Source organism: Rhyacophila brunnea, unplaced genomic scaffold, assembly GCF_057557595.1.
Source record: "Rhyacophila brunnea isolate RB1 unplaced genomic scaffold, BYU_Rbru_1.0 scaffold_23, whole genome shotgun sequence".
In the NCBI taxonomy this organism is placed as follows: domain Eukaryota; kingdom Metazoa; phylum Arthropoda; class Insecta; order Trichoptera; family Rhyacophilidae; genus Rhyacophila; species Rhyacophila brunnea.
The window spans coordinates 7,896,533-7,915,102 of record NW_028232893.1 but is presented as its reverse complement, the minus strand read 5'-3'; the positions used below and the strand labels follow the sequence as shown (position 1 = coordinate 7,915,102).

The following is an 18,570-nucleotide window of genomic DNA, read 5'->3' as shown; positions in this document are numbered from 1 at the left end:
TAGGTTAAAATTTGTCGACCCAGTCTTTATTTACTTAAAATTTTATGTTAGAATCTTCGTTTAATTGAGTCTTTCAATCTTCATGCAAACTGAGAGCCTTAGCTTGAATAATTGAAAAACTCAGAGTGACTTGATCATCAATCCATGATGACAAAAATCTCTCCATGTCATCCATCATTATGCCATGTCTTTTGGAAACGACTTTAAAGATATATTTCCATCGGAGAAGGGCTTGTCTTACGAACCGTTGATTGAAGCACGCTTAATTATTTCCATAATTGTATCGATCGCATGAAGGGAGTTCTTAATTCATTTTTGTCGGTACCAACTCTGCAGTTTCTTCGTTTCTCACTCATCTTTATAAATTTATACCTGATAGTATACCTGATCAACATTAGCGGGCAGACTGCCCCCCTGCAGTGACCTGGCGGAGACGGGCACGACGTTGTGGTGAGCGTTGGCCCGACGGCGGTTGGAATGGGGAGGTGCGTGCTGGTGCAGGGGCTGGTGGAGCGAGGAGGAGAGGGATAGGGCCGAGTGGGCTAGGGCCAGGTCCTGCAGGGAGCCGCTGTGGGCCAGAAGAGCTTGTGGGCCTCGCCGCGACGCACGCCTCCGAGAGGACGCACTGGCGCACGCGCGCGCTCCCCACGCGCAGGAAGGCTCGCCGGCCCCACCGTCCTGTTCTACCTCCAGAAGCAGCTCCTGTAACCGACAAAATCTCATTAATCCCTAATATTTCAGGCCGTGCAATATGTTTGGAAAACCACTGGACCAAGTATGCAACTCTAAGCCTGGTCGCGCACTAGGCAGCCAACATGATCTTCGTATTTGAATTAAAATGTATTCAAGCGAACGCACTAGGCAACCAAATATCGTTAGCTTATTGTGGTTGCTGCAGCCTAACTGTCTACTGCGCTACCAGGCTAAAAGTTACTTTGTTGATGGACCGACGTAAGTGGCGCGAACTTGTGCTTGCCAATGCTGGGGCATGACAGGGTAAAATAATATTTCATCTGTCACTCATACAAATAACAAACTGCACATGACTTAATTGTCAAATATTAATATGGACGTCAATAACGTGTGGTATTTTTCCAATTCTAAGAAAAATCTCATCATCCAATAATTAAAACACAATAATTATTCTGCTGTCACTAATTGAAATAGAATTACGAATTATACAATTATGATTTGTCCAAGTGCGAGTCATAACTGAGGTTTTAATGGGTATTATTTGAACGATTGAAGAATAAATGAATGTCGGCTTGTACCTTGAACAGTAAACTCTTCCCTTCCCGGTCCTTAGGTCGCTTGTAGTTGACAGCTTCGTCGAGCAATGCTTTGAGCTGACCCTCGTCTAGGCTCTCCAGCTGCCCACTCTCCTGGAAATCAAAGAAAACAACATCGATTAATCATCACAGTCAATCAACACAAATCGAAACAATGTCAGTTCTATTACATAGGAAATTTTTGGTCGATATCACCATTGCATTGAGTCATTTAAATGTAAAAAGCGTATACATTCCAGCTGCAATATAATACGATAGCATTGATATTATGAAGAGATCCTTAGGCCTTAGGGACCACATTGTAACGCTTATTCATATTGCGTCATTCACGACCCTGCCGCAAGAGTAAAAGAAAGCGAATATGTAAATGCCTCGCTTTCAACTGGGGCGTAGTCTCCCTTTACTATTGCGCATTAAGCTCTTTGCACCGTATGAGAATAGTTTAACGATGAGTATAATGAGTGTCCAAAAGAAGACGAATCGGATATTAATTAATTTCTTTATGGTGGTAAAAGACAAATTTAATGTTGTATACAAATATAATATGTTTATCAAGTAGATTAATAATAATGGGAAGTGTGGTAGATCCAGTAGATCTACCATCTACCACCAGATCCATCTACACCAGATCCACTACCAATTATTATACTGGATACTAGATCACAGCCTTCTAGAAGTTGGACATGCCTGGATTAGATGACAATATTTGGGATATCCACATCAGAGATGAAAGTTTCCATTAAATGAGGGTTTGGTGTATTACAGGTCTTTTTATGAAAGACAGCAAAATAATTGTATATTGAAAGGCAAGATTCTTATGGCTCGAACGTGACATTAGTCTTGTTGACGTTGGTTACACGTAATAATGAACGAATTGTCAACTGCAATTAAAATTGACTGCGGTAATATGAGTGAGATGCTTGATAAGTGAGCTGACCATGCGACTTCTTCTCAAATTATTTACCAAGCTTTTGGAAGGAAAGGGAATAATATTTAGTAAACTATGGGTGATGGCATGACCTGGAAAGAGACAGGTATACATATCGCACCGTGAGTGTAAAACCAAGGCAAGTGCAAAAAGACATATTTTGGATATATAAGGGTTTGAATACCCAAGGGTTTGATCACCCACGGTGGCCGCGCAGCTTAAGCGTTGGACTATAAAGCCGTGGGTCCCAGGTTCGAATCCTGGGTCTGGCAAGTACACATATTGTTTTTCAATTTGTGTGTGTCAGGGTATGGACCTAATAGGTTGAGCAAGTGGCTGACATCCATTTCTCGTAAAAAACAAAAAAATCTGTCAACACAAACCTCTACTCTGTGGAGGCCCATATGATCCAATTAGGATCGGACATGGTCGAAAGAAGGGTTTGAAGTCTTCGTTTTGTTAGGACAAATAGTTTCTAAAAAAAAAACAATATTTAGTTTATATCTACATTATATTGCATGTCCTTTCAGTTACTTCACTTTTACATTATCAAGTTTACGACTTTTGCAGTTGTTTTGCATTTAATCTCGAAATTGAAAAATTTGCAGATGCCTTGGTTTTACACTCACGGTGCGATATTATCAGATTGGAGACTAATTAATGCAGTGGCAGCATATTACTTTTAAAATAAAATATTTGGTAACTGTCAATAATAATTATTGCTTCTTGTTGTCTACATATGAAAGAGCTTAGTTACACACCTAGTTTTCACCTGACACCCTTCCACAGGTGTTTACTGTGTTATAACAAACATTATTCGCCCTTCGGTTGGCATGCGCTAGCAGTAGTGTACATAATTCTTAAGCCTCGGTTCAGACACGGCGGATTGGACCACGCGGAGTCAATTTGAACTAGCTCTGCCTCGGACAAGTGTGAACGAATATATAGAAGCTAGTACAAATAAATCTAACTCGCATATTGCGGAGGTATAAATGTGCCGAATGCTTTCTCACTCGCACTTATGGTTCGTTTTTGTTCACGCCTTGACCTGACTACTGTCCTTTGGAAATCAAAGTCACAATGACTGACATATGGAGACACACGCATGCCCATAAAATACGATCGGAATCTTACAATTTGTCACATATTGCCGACAGATGCCTTTAGGCCAAGCCAACAGAGCTTGTGACAAAACCGTGGTGTCCGGTGAAAAATTTAGAAGTTCAATGGTCTGAAATTTTGGACTGCCAAATTTCTTTATGAAGGGGGGAGGGAGGGATGAACTCAATTTTACATTTTACTTCCCTTGCAAAAAACACAATATACGCTCAGTGTGTAAATAATACATTATTACATTGTGTGTGCGAATAACAGCCAAGTTAGCTAAACTACGAATAAAAAAATATAAGATTATGTATTTTGAAAGCAACCTTGCAAACTCATTGCACACAGCAAAGTATTAAAATGATAATTTAGTCAAACCATGACGGCCCGGTAATTAATTTACAACACCCAGTGTTGTGTATTTTATTTTACCCAACGTTACATAACAATAATTCACAGTGCTTAATTTTAATTCCTTTAATTAGCAACATAATACATATTAAGTCGGGCTACAAATTGATTTTTCTGCGACACAAGCGATGAAATGAATCGCCGAATTTGGCAGGTGCTATTTTGGTTTCCGATAGCATATTAAGAATAAGGTCATCCTCAATCAAAACATAAGACAACCCTCCCGATATCAACAGACCAGCAGCTTTATTCTAGCTATATAATACCAAAACAACAAAACCTAATTTTTCGGGATCCGACATAATACCCTGTGTACACATGTACTACAAAGTACTAAATAAATATAAAAAAGTACAAAATACCAAGTAATGTGGAGTAGTAATAGAGTAGCAATAAAGAAATGTAGAAAAAAAAATGTTTTTGTTTTAAATACTCATAATATGCAATTGAATTAAATCAAAACCACACCAGTTTCCTGTTTGGAATGAATTAATACAATATCAAGTTCGTATCATTGAACCTGAACTGAACGAATCAAATGGCACGTTGGATTTATTTGATTTGGAACCGTTTGGTAGAATGTCCACGGAAACGCTTTTCTGACAACTAATTAGTGTTGCCAGTACTTAAAATTAATTCATAATATATTAGTCTCTAAAACAGAAACATATTTATTGAAACGTCAACTTGTTCTAAATTCTAACCTCCTATCGTGGTTTACAATAATACAAATTTAACAAACTGTCGTATTCATTCATTTTAAATATACAAATATACATTCATGAATAGGTAGCCATTTAGTTAATTTATAGGTATGACGAGTTTTTAAAAATTACTTTTGATTAGAGCTTTTCATAATTGACTACTTGTTCATGTCGACAGTATGATATTGTGACTTAGACAACAATCGAACATATTAAATTCGTTAGGTAATATAAAGATCATTCCTATATAATAATTATAGTAACTAATGATATTAAATCGAACTCTTTACATAGAAAACATGGCTGGATTTTGAGATAATAAGACCAAAAGCGGCGTCTTGTTCGCGTATGGTTACTTATGAATAATAGGTATTGATTATTAATCTATAATATACATAATTCAAGTGAACTCCTATGGTGTAAATATCCGACACCTCACGATATAATATAAATGCCGAATAATGCTTATCAACACTTCGACAGATTGCCATTAGTCTATGGATCGTCCGAATTGGTTTGACGTTTCATGTCAAACCATTTCTGATGGTCCGAGAACGGTTTGATTTTCAATGATACACTGAACCAAACGTCAAATCTCAAACCATTTCCGTTCAACTACAATTTGTATGTATATTGTCTATGGTTTAATTTGATTTGTTTCGTTCAGGTTGAAAGAAACGAACCTATCTTTTCACCGGATGATTTGTTTTTACTCACTCTCCTGAAAGGTAGCTAAACACGAGATACGCAGTGTTATACTCTAAGTGACCTTATACTCCCCCGTTTACGTAAATAAAATGAAGTAAAGTCATAGTGTTACAATAAGACCTTTGCAGTGTGCAAGCAATAATGGTGATTTCTGTTTGATATTGGAAGGAAATGAACAAAAGAAAATATTTCCATTTGTTCAGTTGACGACACAAGTCAAACTGTAGAAAAACTTTGACCTTTGCAACAATAAATTATTTAATATTAAGTAGGTACTAACCACCGAGAATATTCCACAGGCAATGATTGCTTACCTACCGTTAGTACACTTTTATATTAATAAAAGCCGAGACCATCTTGGACATCGCAAATTCTTTTAAATACCAGTAGGTAAGGATATAGCAGTAGTTATGATGAAAGACATTGAAAAAACCTTCTATAAAGATAGAGCCTAAATATATGAAATTGAAGCAAAAAAGACCTCTCATATGCAGAGAACTTCACACTACTGCTATGACATATATTAACCGATTTACAGGGCGTATAAAAGACAATCCGTTACGGTGAGTAAATAAGCAGCTAATAATACTACACTTCGGCATTATTATTTGATTGAAAAATCCTGTAAAATTTGTGCTGAATGATTTATAACTGCGTCGTGTAAGTAATCACAGTGATCATAAAAATGGCAGCCATTGCATGTGTCAGAAAATCGGAATGGCAATAGAGTGATGTTAATATTTGTGTGGTTTACCAACTTAGCCATACTTCATAGGTTTGCTAAATAATTGTAAATGTCCTTCCCCTACCTCAGTCATAAAGAGTGGAGGTAGGCTGTGGAGATTCGGCATAAATAGTGAATACTAAACATTGTCATATTTATTTGTTTTCATTGGACTGCGAACTTGCAGATGGTTTTTAATAGTGTAGTGTGAACTATTTGTGTCGGATCTCATTGGCCTTCCTCCACCTTTCGCCACTGGTGCCCATGTAATTATCTAAACGGGTGAATCTGGAATAATAGTGGAATGTCATAGTAGAAGTGTAAATTTCTCTTCAAAAGAAACTGAAATATGAAATTATTTGTAGTCAACCTAAACTGGAGATCCCTCTTGCTTGAATGTCATTCGTCTAGGCTCCATCTTTACAGATAGAAGAAGGTTTTTTCGACATTTTTACACTGATCACATATTTTTATGACTAACTGAAAATTTTGAATTCAGAAAATTGTTGAGACACTATTAATATGTTGGCCTATTGTCAGCTGACAGGTAGGTTCTGTGCATTTAAATTTACAAATAAATACGTACCTACCTGTCAAAGCCAATATGGATTTGCTGTTCTTTCGTTATGATGGTAATATTGCAGCCATAAGCCAAAAAATAAAGGCTAGTGTGGGAAATTAAAATTATCTCTCTGCTGCATGTGTATATTTTTTGCACAACAATGTCGGGGAGTTTCAAATTTCGAATACATGGAACAATATCCGCAATAATTGACGTTCTATTTTCAAATCGGCGAGCCGAATATTATCGCATAATAAACAGCATTAAAATGCCTACAGGCAGAGATCGCGAACGGCGATACGGAAATAGTCGCCCGACGTAAAAATGACATTTGATGTAGGTACGTTTTATTGCGTGAAACAACAACCCGTCAATTGCGATTTTAATATAAATAGATTCGGGCGAAATTCATTCGATGCGAACGTATTTGATTGATTTAAAACTGCACACAATGTCAACATAACGATGACAACACGTTTTGCGAGATGATTCGCAAGAATATTAGCGGCGCGCTATCGCAATAAAGGTATAATTTAATCGAGGAATCGGGGACACTCGTCATCGAGCGAAAATTAGGAAGTAAAATATTGCGAATAGGAACGTTAAATGAATCTACACAATTGGGAGACGGGTTTAAATGTTGCGAGGGATAGTTTGTAGGGTCATCGGAAAATATCCAACTGCATTTCGTGACGTAATTGGATCTTTGCAGATTTCGTGGTGGTGTATGTCCGCCATCGAAAAACGTCATGTCATCATGTAACTAATACGCCTGGACAACACTGATTAAGCGTACAAATGAATATCTACCTTTGAATTAGGATCGATTTTGAACTTTCACAATAACCGGAGACACATTTACGCCGGCACCGTATTCAGGAATGTTAAATTCGACGTTCTAAAAAACATATTGCATGGTCTGAGAACGTTGAAAATATGCGAATGTCACTGGCGAAACGTCCAAATAACTGTCTTTTTTCAGTAAACTTATATAAAACACGACAAAATTGCACAAATTAACACGTAATTTAGCGAATAAACTTCTGACTGATACGTTTAATGTAAAGACACTCCGGGATGAATTGCGGCGGCCATGTACGACAGTTTAACAATTCTTCCGACAGAGGCGCTCCGAATTGTTGTGTTGCCAAGCGGCGGAAACAAAATATAGGGAACCGTTTTTTCAGGAACAGGAAAATATTTTATTTACCCTTTGATAGACTTATATTATTTTGTCGTCACAAGGTTAGATTATACAATTCCGAACTGATAAATTACCGTATCGTTATAAAATGTAAATAGAGTATAAACAAACAACCTATTCGTGTATAAATATGTTGAAGGCTCATAATATTATTATTCAATACTTTAATAATTCGCATTGCAAAGCGGTCAAAGGTTAAATTATATACATAAACAAAATACAAGTAACGATTTCGAAGAGATCGACCTTAAACTAAATTAATCTCATTATCAATATGCATGCATGTTATAAATAACTCCCCGATAATATATTCCAGGTAACGATCAAATAAAAAACAATCCAATGCCATTTAGTAAAATAATCTGGAAAATGGATGTTGAACGTTGAAGAGAACCTTCTCAACTAGACGAAGCCTGGAATATGCCCTACATAGTATGTAATTGAGGCATTAGAAATGTATTGGCGGTCTAGCGGTTAAATTTAACTGTAATTAATCTCGCATTGCGTATTAGTTTGCAGCAAACCGTAAGCAAATCAACAAAATGTCAATACAATTTTAGATCCAACACCCATCGCCATCCAATGTCGATATTCGAGTATTAAGACGGCATATGCATGCACATGTGAGACACAGCCTATCCTGAAATTGTTGGGTCGGTGCCTACCTAAGCTCTAGTCTAATCCAATGATACCTATCAGGTAAGGGATTCATTTGTTAAATGTATTCAGCAATGTGTATGTATATAGAGATGATTTAGATCAGGGTTGGGAAACTTGTGGCCTTGGGGGTGCATTCGGGCTTGTAGATCAATAAGTGTGGTCTTTCGAATGTATCAATTTTTTAAAGGTTATTAATATGTAAATAGGTACATATTCGATTTAAGAAAAATAATATATACATATTTGAAGTTTATCGAATGCGGCGTTATTGAGAAAGACGAAGGTTATAGGTATACAAAGCCACCAAGTTTCAAATCCATCGACATACAAATTTTCAATATTAATCTGGCTACCAAATCAAACCACGCTGAAAATATTCCAGAAATCCCATCGCGTGTTTTAGTCATGTCTCCATTATGGTCAGTCTTTGAAGTTGTATCCCCATGTCGCTGTTATTTATAACTTGGAAACAACCGAGAACCAATAAACTGGTCATAAAATGCTATTAGTCAATTAAATTGCTAAGTGATTATGGGATAATGTATTGATTTTTAGGATCCAGTCGTTTCGATTACTTGTATATCGATAATCTTTGTCATTTTTGTAAATATTAAAACGTGTGCTTTGGAAAAGTGGTTGGGAGGGGTTAAAAACTGCGATCCGGTAAAATTTTAATTAGCATCACACCACTGATAACCACCGATATAGCTAACTCACCATGTGAGTTACAATAATTTACTTTGAATATTTACTGGAATAATGACATAAGAAAAAATAAAACATGGACATAGATATTCTACTCACGTTTCCAGACAACTGCACCAATGCTATCCACATAGCGTAACTCGATCAAATGCGAAATTAATTAAATTAAATTTGATAACATTATAATAACATTAATTATTTCACACGTCTATCACACAAACAGCAACGTAATGAAATAATGTAAGGCACCCGATCGATTACCTATAATAAACAAAAAAAAACAGTAGGCCGACCACATAGCGATATATTCAAAGAATGCGATGGTCTGTGTAAAAAAATCTGTAAACTGTGAAAATAATAAATTCGTTGAAAACGAGAAACAGAAAACATCTGGCATTCATTTTACTCTTCGATTAGTAGGTAAAATAATACAATTAAATACCACTATTTTAATTCTCGTGATAAATATTAGTGTTGTATTAACAATTTATCAACATAATAATATGTTTATGATTATTTTTTCGACACAGAAGCCAATTTGACAACTTGACGCGGGTGTTGATTATTTTTTTAAATACAGAATAGTAATATTATAATGAGATGGTGGCTGTCAGTGGCGTGGGCCGTGGGGTCCATCGATGCTGTAGATACGAAGCACCCCAGAAATTAATCGATAAAGAGTAATGTAACAATAGTATGTATTCGTTTATGGCGTGTTTTTGGTTTTAGTGAAATGAGAACCCAAGTTTTAAACTACCTTTTCTCTTATATTACGTAAAATTATTTGACTGTTTTGACAAATACTCTAAATATATAGACAGTGTCTATGAACTTGGGTTCTCATTTAAGTAAAACCAAAAACTTTTTACTTAACAGTATCTTGACTTTGTCGAGCGCGCCATCGCTAAGTTCGTTCGTTTGTTAAGCTGCAACACTCAACTGATGGTTCTTCCTTAATCATATTTCGATTTTTTGATTGACTGCATACGTCGCCTAAGGTTACCGTAGATTATAGCAACGTATCCCTAATTTAATTACTAAATTAAGTTGGCGATGGCCCGAGGGAAGTGGCGTGAACTTGTGATTGCAAGCCGTTGCTTACCGCAAGCCACTGGTAGCTGTGACGCGCACAGACATTTGGGGCATGAGTTCTAAAGACCATCCATGGACTGAAACCGTATGCGGTTTAGATCCGTGTGCCATAGTAAACTTATGATTTTTGTTCATGAAAATATATTTTCACAAAATTTGTAAGAGTAAGTGTATGGTATACACGAATACGATGAGATGCTTATAATATACTTTATGAAAATATATTTCCACAAACAGGAAAGATATGCTTAGTATGGCACACGGTTCGAAACCGCATACGGTTTCAGTCCATGGAAGGCCTACTAGTCCCAGCTGGTGATATTTCACACGCTGTTCTTTTTTTTAACATAAAATGTCATACATATCGGTACGTAATATAGGGAGGTTCACCTAGGCCAGGGGTTGGCATAAGTGGCTCGCGAGCCGCATGCGGCTCTTTGCATATACGTTTTCGGCCCTTCAGATATAAACTCCAATTTCACCTCATCTCAAGCAGCCTTATAACTTATGAGTTTTGATTTATCAGCACAAGTGGACAGCTATAAAACAACTGCCTAAAATAGAAACAATAATATTTGATACAAGGAATAGTTTGCCTGAAACATATTACGAAGTTTAAAAAAAACCAGCTTTTGGTATTCTCACAATCTTTGGCTCTACATAACAAACATTCTCATCTATGAACAAAATAAAAAATTAACTTCGAAGCAGAATAATGGATGATAATTTACAATCATGTATTCAATTAAAAATAAGTAGCTATTTGCCAGATAATAGTAAAGCTATCAAAAACGATGTATAGACGCCGTTATTTTCCCCCCTAAAATCTATATCCATAATCATACATAAATGTATATTACATAATATATGCGGCTCTCTGGTAACTTTGTAATCCTGTTTCCTTGACAATTTGGCTCTTCTCACTTGACAAACTGCCGACCCCTGACCTAGGCACTCACGGTATCAGACTTTCGCGTTAATATACCATTGGTCACAGTGCTCCTCGTCTACTCCGATTAGAGCAATGGACGACACATATATTGTAAGGTGAGGAAAATGCCTACACACTTAAAAAGATTCATGGAAAAACTTAACATTTTAAAATATGTGTAGGTACTTAGATTTTTTAAATAATTATTTTTAGTGTATATCCTGACTAATAAAAACCGTCAGTGGCGCAAAGTGTCTGTTGTAGTAGGTAGCTGTGGGCCCGGCGAGGCGAATCGACCAGATACGTGAGATAAATACCATCACAATTTTGCTTTAATAGTAAAAAAAAAAAGTCGCATGCGGCGCTATTTTCCTTTAATAATGTTATAATTAAAAATTATGTGGTTATACGATAAAATTATTAATTGTGAATCGATACTCGACAACTCTATAATTCAAATGGATGTATTAGAAAACACTAAATATACACATTAATTTTACTACGTACACAATTTGGAAAACGCTACGGTAGAGCGTGTGCCTTTATCCTTAAGCGATAGGTAGGGCGGCCCGCCAAAGATCCTAGCCTGGGGGCCATGGCAGATATATTTATATATATTATATATTTATAACATAATATATAAATATATGCTATGCTAGCCAAGGTGCGACTCTAGGATAGCAAAAATATTTATCAACCGATCGATATATTTTTCTCACGCTTTTTGGCGCACTTGGGTGCGTGCAAAAGTAATGTTTGTAAAATGGTAAAATAATCATCGAAGCGGTAAGGTAACCCATTGGCAACAATAGAAGCCGATCGCTTATTGATTGGGTGTGTACGTATTTTCGATCTGGGGGCGTTCACCATCTCCTAGCACTATGCCATATAGCAGGGATGGCGAACCAGTGGCACGCGAATGTTTCATTTTGAAAAGAAAAGAACTATTACTATTTTTTCCTATACATATTTGAAAAATGTTTCTTTTATAAAAAAAAGTTTTACAAATTTAATATTTATTATACTTACTTAAGCACCTACTTATAAGTATATAATATTAAAAAAGAATGACGACATAGCCATGTGTATTTTTTTCTGTTTTTCATATTATGTTTAGGTACCAATCGATGCGCAAACGGAAACGACGAAATTCATGCATAAATAATGACAAATCGCATTGTATAAAAAATTGCAGGCAAATCATTTTAATGAATAATCATTACATTTAATGTAAATATACGATTACATAGGTCGGTCTTTAGGATCGGGGAATTAAACATAAAAATATAAAATTAACAAACATTATGACATTAATTATCGGCAGTCATTCAAATATAATCATCATCATCATCAGCCGGGGTCAATCCACTGCTGGATGAAGGCCTCCCCAAGCTTTCTCCAACTCTCTCGGTCCTGTGTCGTTTGCTGCCACGTATTTCCGCCGAACTTTACCAGTTCGTCAATCCAGCGGATTTTAGGGCGACCCTGTGGCCGTTTCGTACCCCTTGGGTACCACTGGATGACGGCATTTTTCCAGCGGCCGTCCTTTCGGCGAGCAATGTGCCCCGCCCATCTCCATTTCAGCAGTTTGGCAACGTCTATTACATCGCGTACTCTTGTCTGCTTCCTAACCCATTCGATCCTCTTACGGTCCTTTCGCGTGATGCCCAACATGCACCTCTCCATGCCTCGCTTCAAATATAATAACTCCTTGTTATTTTACCTCAGACAATTTCTAAAAATGGAAAACCGCTCAGTGATGGAGAATATAATATGAAAGAAGAGTGAATTGTTTAAATGCTTCCACGATGTCTAATTTGAAAACAAGAAAAAAATATTCAAAGAATAAAACATATTCTTCGGCTAGAAATACGGTGAAAGGTATAATATCAACAAATCAATTGTAATTTTTAAACCATTTTAATAGAATTCTTTTATTTTTTTTTGAAAACTTGAAAAAAATCGCCATAAAAAAAGTGCTTGGCACGTCGGACAGTTGAAAAATATTATTTGGGAAATTTTGGCACGCGTACTTAAAAAGGTTCGCCATCCTTGCCATATAGGCATCCCTGCTGCGCTCATACTGCCGTGCTGTTACAGCCGTTCTCAACATTCTAAATAACGAGAAAATTGCTCACAATTTAGTGTTCGTAAGCACGCTTTTAGATAAATCGCAATGCAAAAATACTGCCGTGTTTTCTCTCATCATGAGCAGGTTTAGTCTAGAACAGTTCCAGTCAAGTTTAGTGTTGACATCAATAATTCCATGTACTTACTCATGCGCGCACACAAGGGGGGGGGGGGGTTCGTGTCCAGACACAAGGAAGAAGAAGACGTTGTAAAGTTAATTAATTGTGGGGGGGGGGGGTGTGTAAATTTACCGCACCGGGTGACACCCCTAGTTATGCCACTGCTCAGATGCGTTGATGATCCGCAAACACAATAGACAAATTAGAGGGAACGTTGGTCGTGATTCGTGGAGGCGGAGAAATGAGGAGGCCAGGGATGAATATACGCGCGGAGTCCTTAATGAGGGAGTATGAAAATCAAACATAATAATATACGCAGTGTCCAAAATGCGGGAGTATGAATTATTACGATTATTACGAATGTTATGATAATTCGCTGCGACATGGCCGATTGGGCGCTGTGGAAGCCAGGGTACGTTAGTAGGTGGGGAGCTAGATTACGCGAGAAATGCCAAGTAACATACTTTTGAATGAATGCAAAGCTTCGAAGTTACAATTTTTTAAACACGCGTGATTGCGTGACGGATTCTTTCGAAGATTCATATTAAAAACGAAATAAAATTTAATTATTCGGTTACATAAAATAATTTTAACGTCCTTGCATCTAATGACGGCAAAGCATGTCAAAAATATCATGTGGCGTGGTAAAGTTTTTAGAAGCGAACGACGCACTAATTAGAGCAAGCGTTCCCAACAGCGCGCACCCAACCTATTTCAATGCGACCATTATGATAATTATATAACATTTTTAATTTCGTATTAAATATTGTACAACTTCGTCAAAATATAGCATATTATGTATATATATATATATAGCGATACGATATGTGACAGCGAAGAAACAGCGACCAAGAGGAGTGGAGGGAGAATACATCAAAGTGGCATGTGGCACTATTTTGCTCGATTCTTAAAGATCTTCTCGATACTTCAGCTGAGGCATGGTTTAAAAAGATCGTGACTACGCGACGCGCAGATCGTGCAAACGACGCGTGACGAACAAAACATAATTTGTCATAAAAATTCAACATGCGTCCATTTAATGTTATGTTTATTGTTATATAAGTAATAATAATATATTCATTGACATGTTTTCTTTTTCGAGTAAATGCGTAACGTTTTTCAGTCATCTTACACGATTTAAGAATATATTCCTCCGACGCCATCACAAAACAAATTGACATGCTCACAGCTGACTATCGCTCTCCGATTGGCAACGAGTGCGAATTTTCGTCCCACCTCTTGTTGAAAATTTTTTGCCGTTTCACTGCTGTATGCTCTTAAAAAACAGTGATAGCTTGATCAAAAAATAAACAAGGCAAATTATTCGTAAAATTGTGGACAATGTTTTTGGGAGAAGGTATTTTTGGTGTGAGACTTTCGAGCTGCCTATTAAAAGTTTCTCTAACAGAATCAAACGTAGGTCGTATTTTATCCGTCTCAATAATTGTGATACGCGCATCACAATTTGGGAAAGACTGGACTCTATGGTACGCATTTCAGTTAAAGTCGCATGCGATTAGCTCGATTAAAAAAGTTGTGATTTTTCAATTACCCAGTTTACCTGTCGGGTTCAGATATACACATTTTAATTCCTTTTTATGTTTGCATGGACAGGGCTCAGTTGCTATAGCGGCAGTCACTGACAAGGTGGGTCCCGGGTTGTATGCTGCGTCTAACAAAAAATGCAAGCAGTTTTTCAATGCGTGTTTGATCCAGTGTAACGCCCCAGTGGGCCGGGCAAACGTCCAACACTCGTTCATCATAAAACTTCACTCTGTGGAAACCCATATGCTTCGTTCATGTACAAAAATGATTAATTACTTTTTACTTAATCTACATAACAACAAACCACAGTGCTGTATATTGTCGAAACAAAACAATTATTGTCAGCACTTAGTATTACATAATCCACTAAATACCGGCAGCACAATAACAATGTCCACAGAATAACCGTGTGTTCGGTTGGATTGTTGCCGGTAATTCTATGATCGTGTTTCTGGCATAAATATTGATAAAGCGTCAATTACATTGAGCTTCTTTACGAGCTGTTTGTTGGCGAATTTAAAAGCGGGCGATTCAGCTACTGCGATTTGATGATTACACACAAAACTTTCCATTCGCTGAGAAGCCACAAGCCAGCGACTATTTTGACAGGACGTAGTTCGTTTTTTTACCGGGAGGTTGCTACTGCGCTCTACTGCACAGACGCAGAAGGCCCATACGCCGGCGTGTAGCGTGTAAAGTTGACCGGCTTTCAACTTTTCTCGTTAGAGTGTTTACAACCTGCTTGTTAGCTTATTCGATGATTAAGCCTCAATTACATTGAGCTTCTTTACGAGCTGTGTGTTGGCGAATTTATAATCTGCCTGTAAAGTCGGCCAGTGTAATCATCGAACATGTTAGCTTGTTCGATCCAATCCTTGTAAAGTATTGAACTCCCTTGAATATTAATGAGTGAGTGAGTCGATTTACATTTTTTTTAAATTTATATAATAGAACTTATAAGGTTGCAGACACACAGCACACTATGAGAAATAGAGCTCACTGATTGGTTATGAGTTATGACACCAACAGTCAACTTTGTCAACGATTTTCATATGGTTTAAAGTGACTTTTGATGGCAAACTATTTTTCTTCATGCGTCCTCACACAAAATCTGTTAGTACAAACCTCTACTCTGTGGAGGCCCATATGATCCTGTTAGGATCGGACATGGTCGGAAAAAATAATAATAATACTGCAACAGCCCATGAGGACCAATGACACACTCAGGCTTTGAGGAAATCACATATTATGTAGTGGGAAGTGGAATCAGCTTGGAGAGGTCTTCATCCGGCAGTGGATAGATTCAGGCTGATGATGTAACCATATTCAACAACATTGATATTCCAGAACAATGTGATTTTTGAATGTGTGATTTCGTATGAAGACATACGAGTCACCTAGAGTCGTAACTCACATTTTGCAATTTTGTCATTTTTTAGTATACCAAGTGATTCTAAAGGCATTAATCTAATAAAGAAAAATAGTTTGCCATCAAAAGTCACTTTAAACCATATGAAAATCGTTGACAAAGTTGACTGTTGGTGTCATAACTCATAACCAATCAGTGAGCTCTATTTCTCATAGTGTGCTGTGTGTCTGCAACCTTATAAGTTCTATTATATAAATTTAAAAAAATGTAAATCGACTCACTCACTCATTAATATTCAAGGGAGTTCAATACTTTTCTTCTAATTACAAAAAACAGTGCCCAGGTAGTTTATTGCGATTATCTCAAAACTCGATTTTTGGAATACATAATAATATGTGAGTTATGACTCTAGGCAACTAACGCATATTGATTTTAGCTATTTTTGTCTTTACGAATGCCCGTAGACGAAAATGTTGTGTAGGGATGCCATCGCAGTCGGTCGCTGAAGCCGAAATGTCGGTCACAGCGGCGCGACACCACACCGAAACATGGTTCAATGACATCTCCCATTAGCGCAAAAACAAGCGAAAAATAATATGTATCTAACTATGATATTGGCAAGTGCTGATACATATTGTTTCAATGAATCCCGGAACAATAAATACCGGGTATGCTGCGGCCGGTTATTCTAATACCGGAAAACCGATATCGAAATGAATATTTTCACGTTTTCATAGACATCTATAAAACTTATTGATATTTCAGCGGTAACCAACGTATTTGATGTTCCGATCGACGTTTTATACAAAAAAATAATTTCGAACAGATTCGCAGAATTTATAAAACTAACCTCGCTAGGTATACAGGGTGGGCCAGAGATTTCTGATATTTTCACATGGTTACTTCCCACTCAGTCACCATTTTGATAACAGTGGTAGTAGGGAGGGATGCAATACTTCAATCAATGTCATTTTAACTGTGGAAGAACTTTAAATTTCGGTTACTGTCAGCAGCTTTGCCTAGTAAGTGACAATTTCTCAAATTTTTGAGAATCTCGTTGTGGGTTTCTTGCGAAATGAGGATTATCGAAATTTAGGAAAATTGATTTCTCGACATTCGAAATTGGCCTTTTTTGATTATTTCTCTAAAATCCTCGATGCGAGATTTCTCGATCACAACCTCTAGTTGCGAGTTGTAATGGTGCATGTATAATCAAACATTCCGCTGCTGGTCTGCTGTACCTAAATCCAAGAGAGCACCATTGTCGTCCTCTTCATAGAGGAAAGGTGACTGTGGGATGTAACGCAGTTTGGACTAATTGACTGTTATTTTTTTTCAAGGCGCAGGCGTAGTTGTTACACCAAGCCGTTACGCTACTTGGCAATTCTTTGGAACCACAGTTACGGCGGTTGAAAATTTGCATGGACCCCATGTGGTTCCACATACAGCATGAGTGTAAATTTCGGGAGGTCAACTTTTATGGAATAGCGATATCAACTTACATTGTCTTAAAAAAATATAGCGTCCGCGACTACTCAAAACACGCACAGCGACTGAATGTCGTTTGGAGAGGGATTCAGTGGTAGAGGTGAGCGTTTAAAATGACGGTGGTATCAGTGGACGGTTTATGTAAATAATTATTTTTTTAAAATAAGCTTCTATTATGTCCGCGATCGATCAGCTGGCGATCCAAGCGGACGAAAATGTTGACCGGCGCTGCCATTTCGCCCGCCCGCTTTTGCCGAAATGTCGGTCAGAGTGGCGCGACAGTGGTTCAATGACACCACATCGCACAGTAACGCGAAAAAAACGTCAAAAATGAGCGTGTACCTAGCTAAAGTATAGGTAATCGCGATTATGACGAGGAGAGAGAGTGAGAGGTATGCAGGCATTCGGTATTACATTATAACCACAGCGGGTGGACACACGCGCGATGTGAGCAACTGCTAATTAAAAATCGAAATCAAACACACGCCCACATGGTCTTGAGTTTTGACTCTTGTGGCATGGAAGTAATGTCCAATTGAAAACATACACAATGTTTCCCACCTGCAGCGGAATAAAAACATTTTACATGTTCCTATACAAATGTGTGTAAACATTTTCTATACAACTTTTGTTGTATGTATATTTCTTGATCTGAAATTTGATTGTTTTTATACGCAAGCGATTTGCAAACTACAAATAAAATATATAGTCTCCAGTTTCAGTTAATGTAGTAGTCGCAGCGTGGTTACACGTGCTGTACGCAAGCTTGTATAAACATCTGTTGTGTTTTTTAATCTGTGTGTGCATTTCGATGTTATACGCATACTTAAAATAATTGGTATTTAAATGCACCATGAATTTGGTTAGTTTTTTAAAAGGAGCTTAAAAGAAAAAATA

The 18,570-nt window shown here is 37.3% G+C and overlaps 2 protein-coding genes across 2 annotated transcripts in view; one reads left to right on the top strand and one right to left on the bottom strand.

Moving 5' to 3' along the window:
* Positions 1-18,570, top strand: part of Tbc1d22 (TBC1 domain family member 22) — a 443,277-nt gene that overhangs the window by 282,303 nt on the left and 142,404 nt on the right. The gene's annotated exons all lie outside the window — the stretch shown is intronic.
* LOC147069423 (uncharacterized) overlaps positions 1-18,570 on the bottom strand; it is an 83,203-nt gene that overhangs the window by 8,958 nt on the left and 55,675 nt on the right. The window contains exons 2-3 of the mRNA XM_085950122.1: positions 1,272-1,382; positions 385-702 (exon numbers count right to left, since the gene is read on the bottom strand). Of these exons, the coding sequence (XP_085806248.1) occupies positions 385-702; positions 1,272-1,382 (429 nt within the window). The remainder of the gene's footprint in view (positions 1-384; positions 703-1,271; positions 1,383-18,570) is intronic.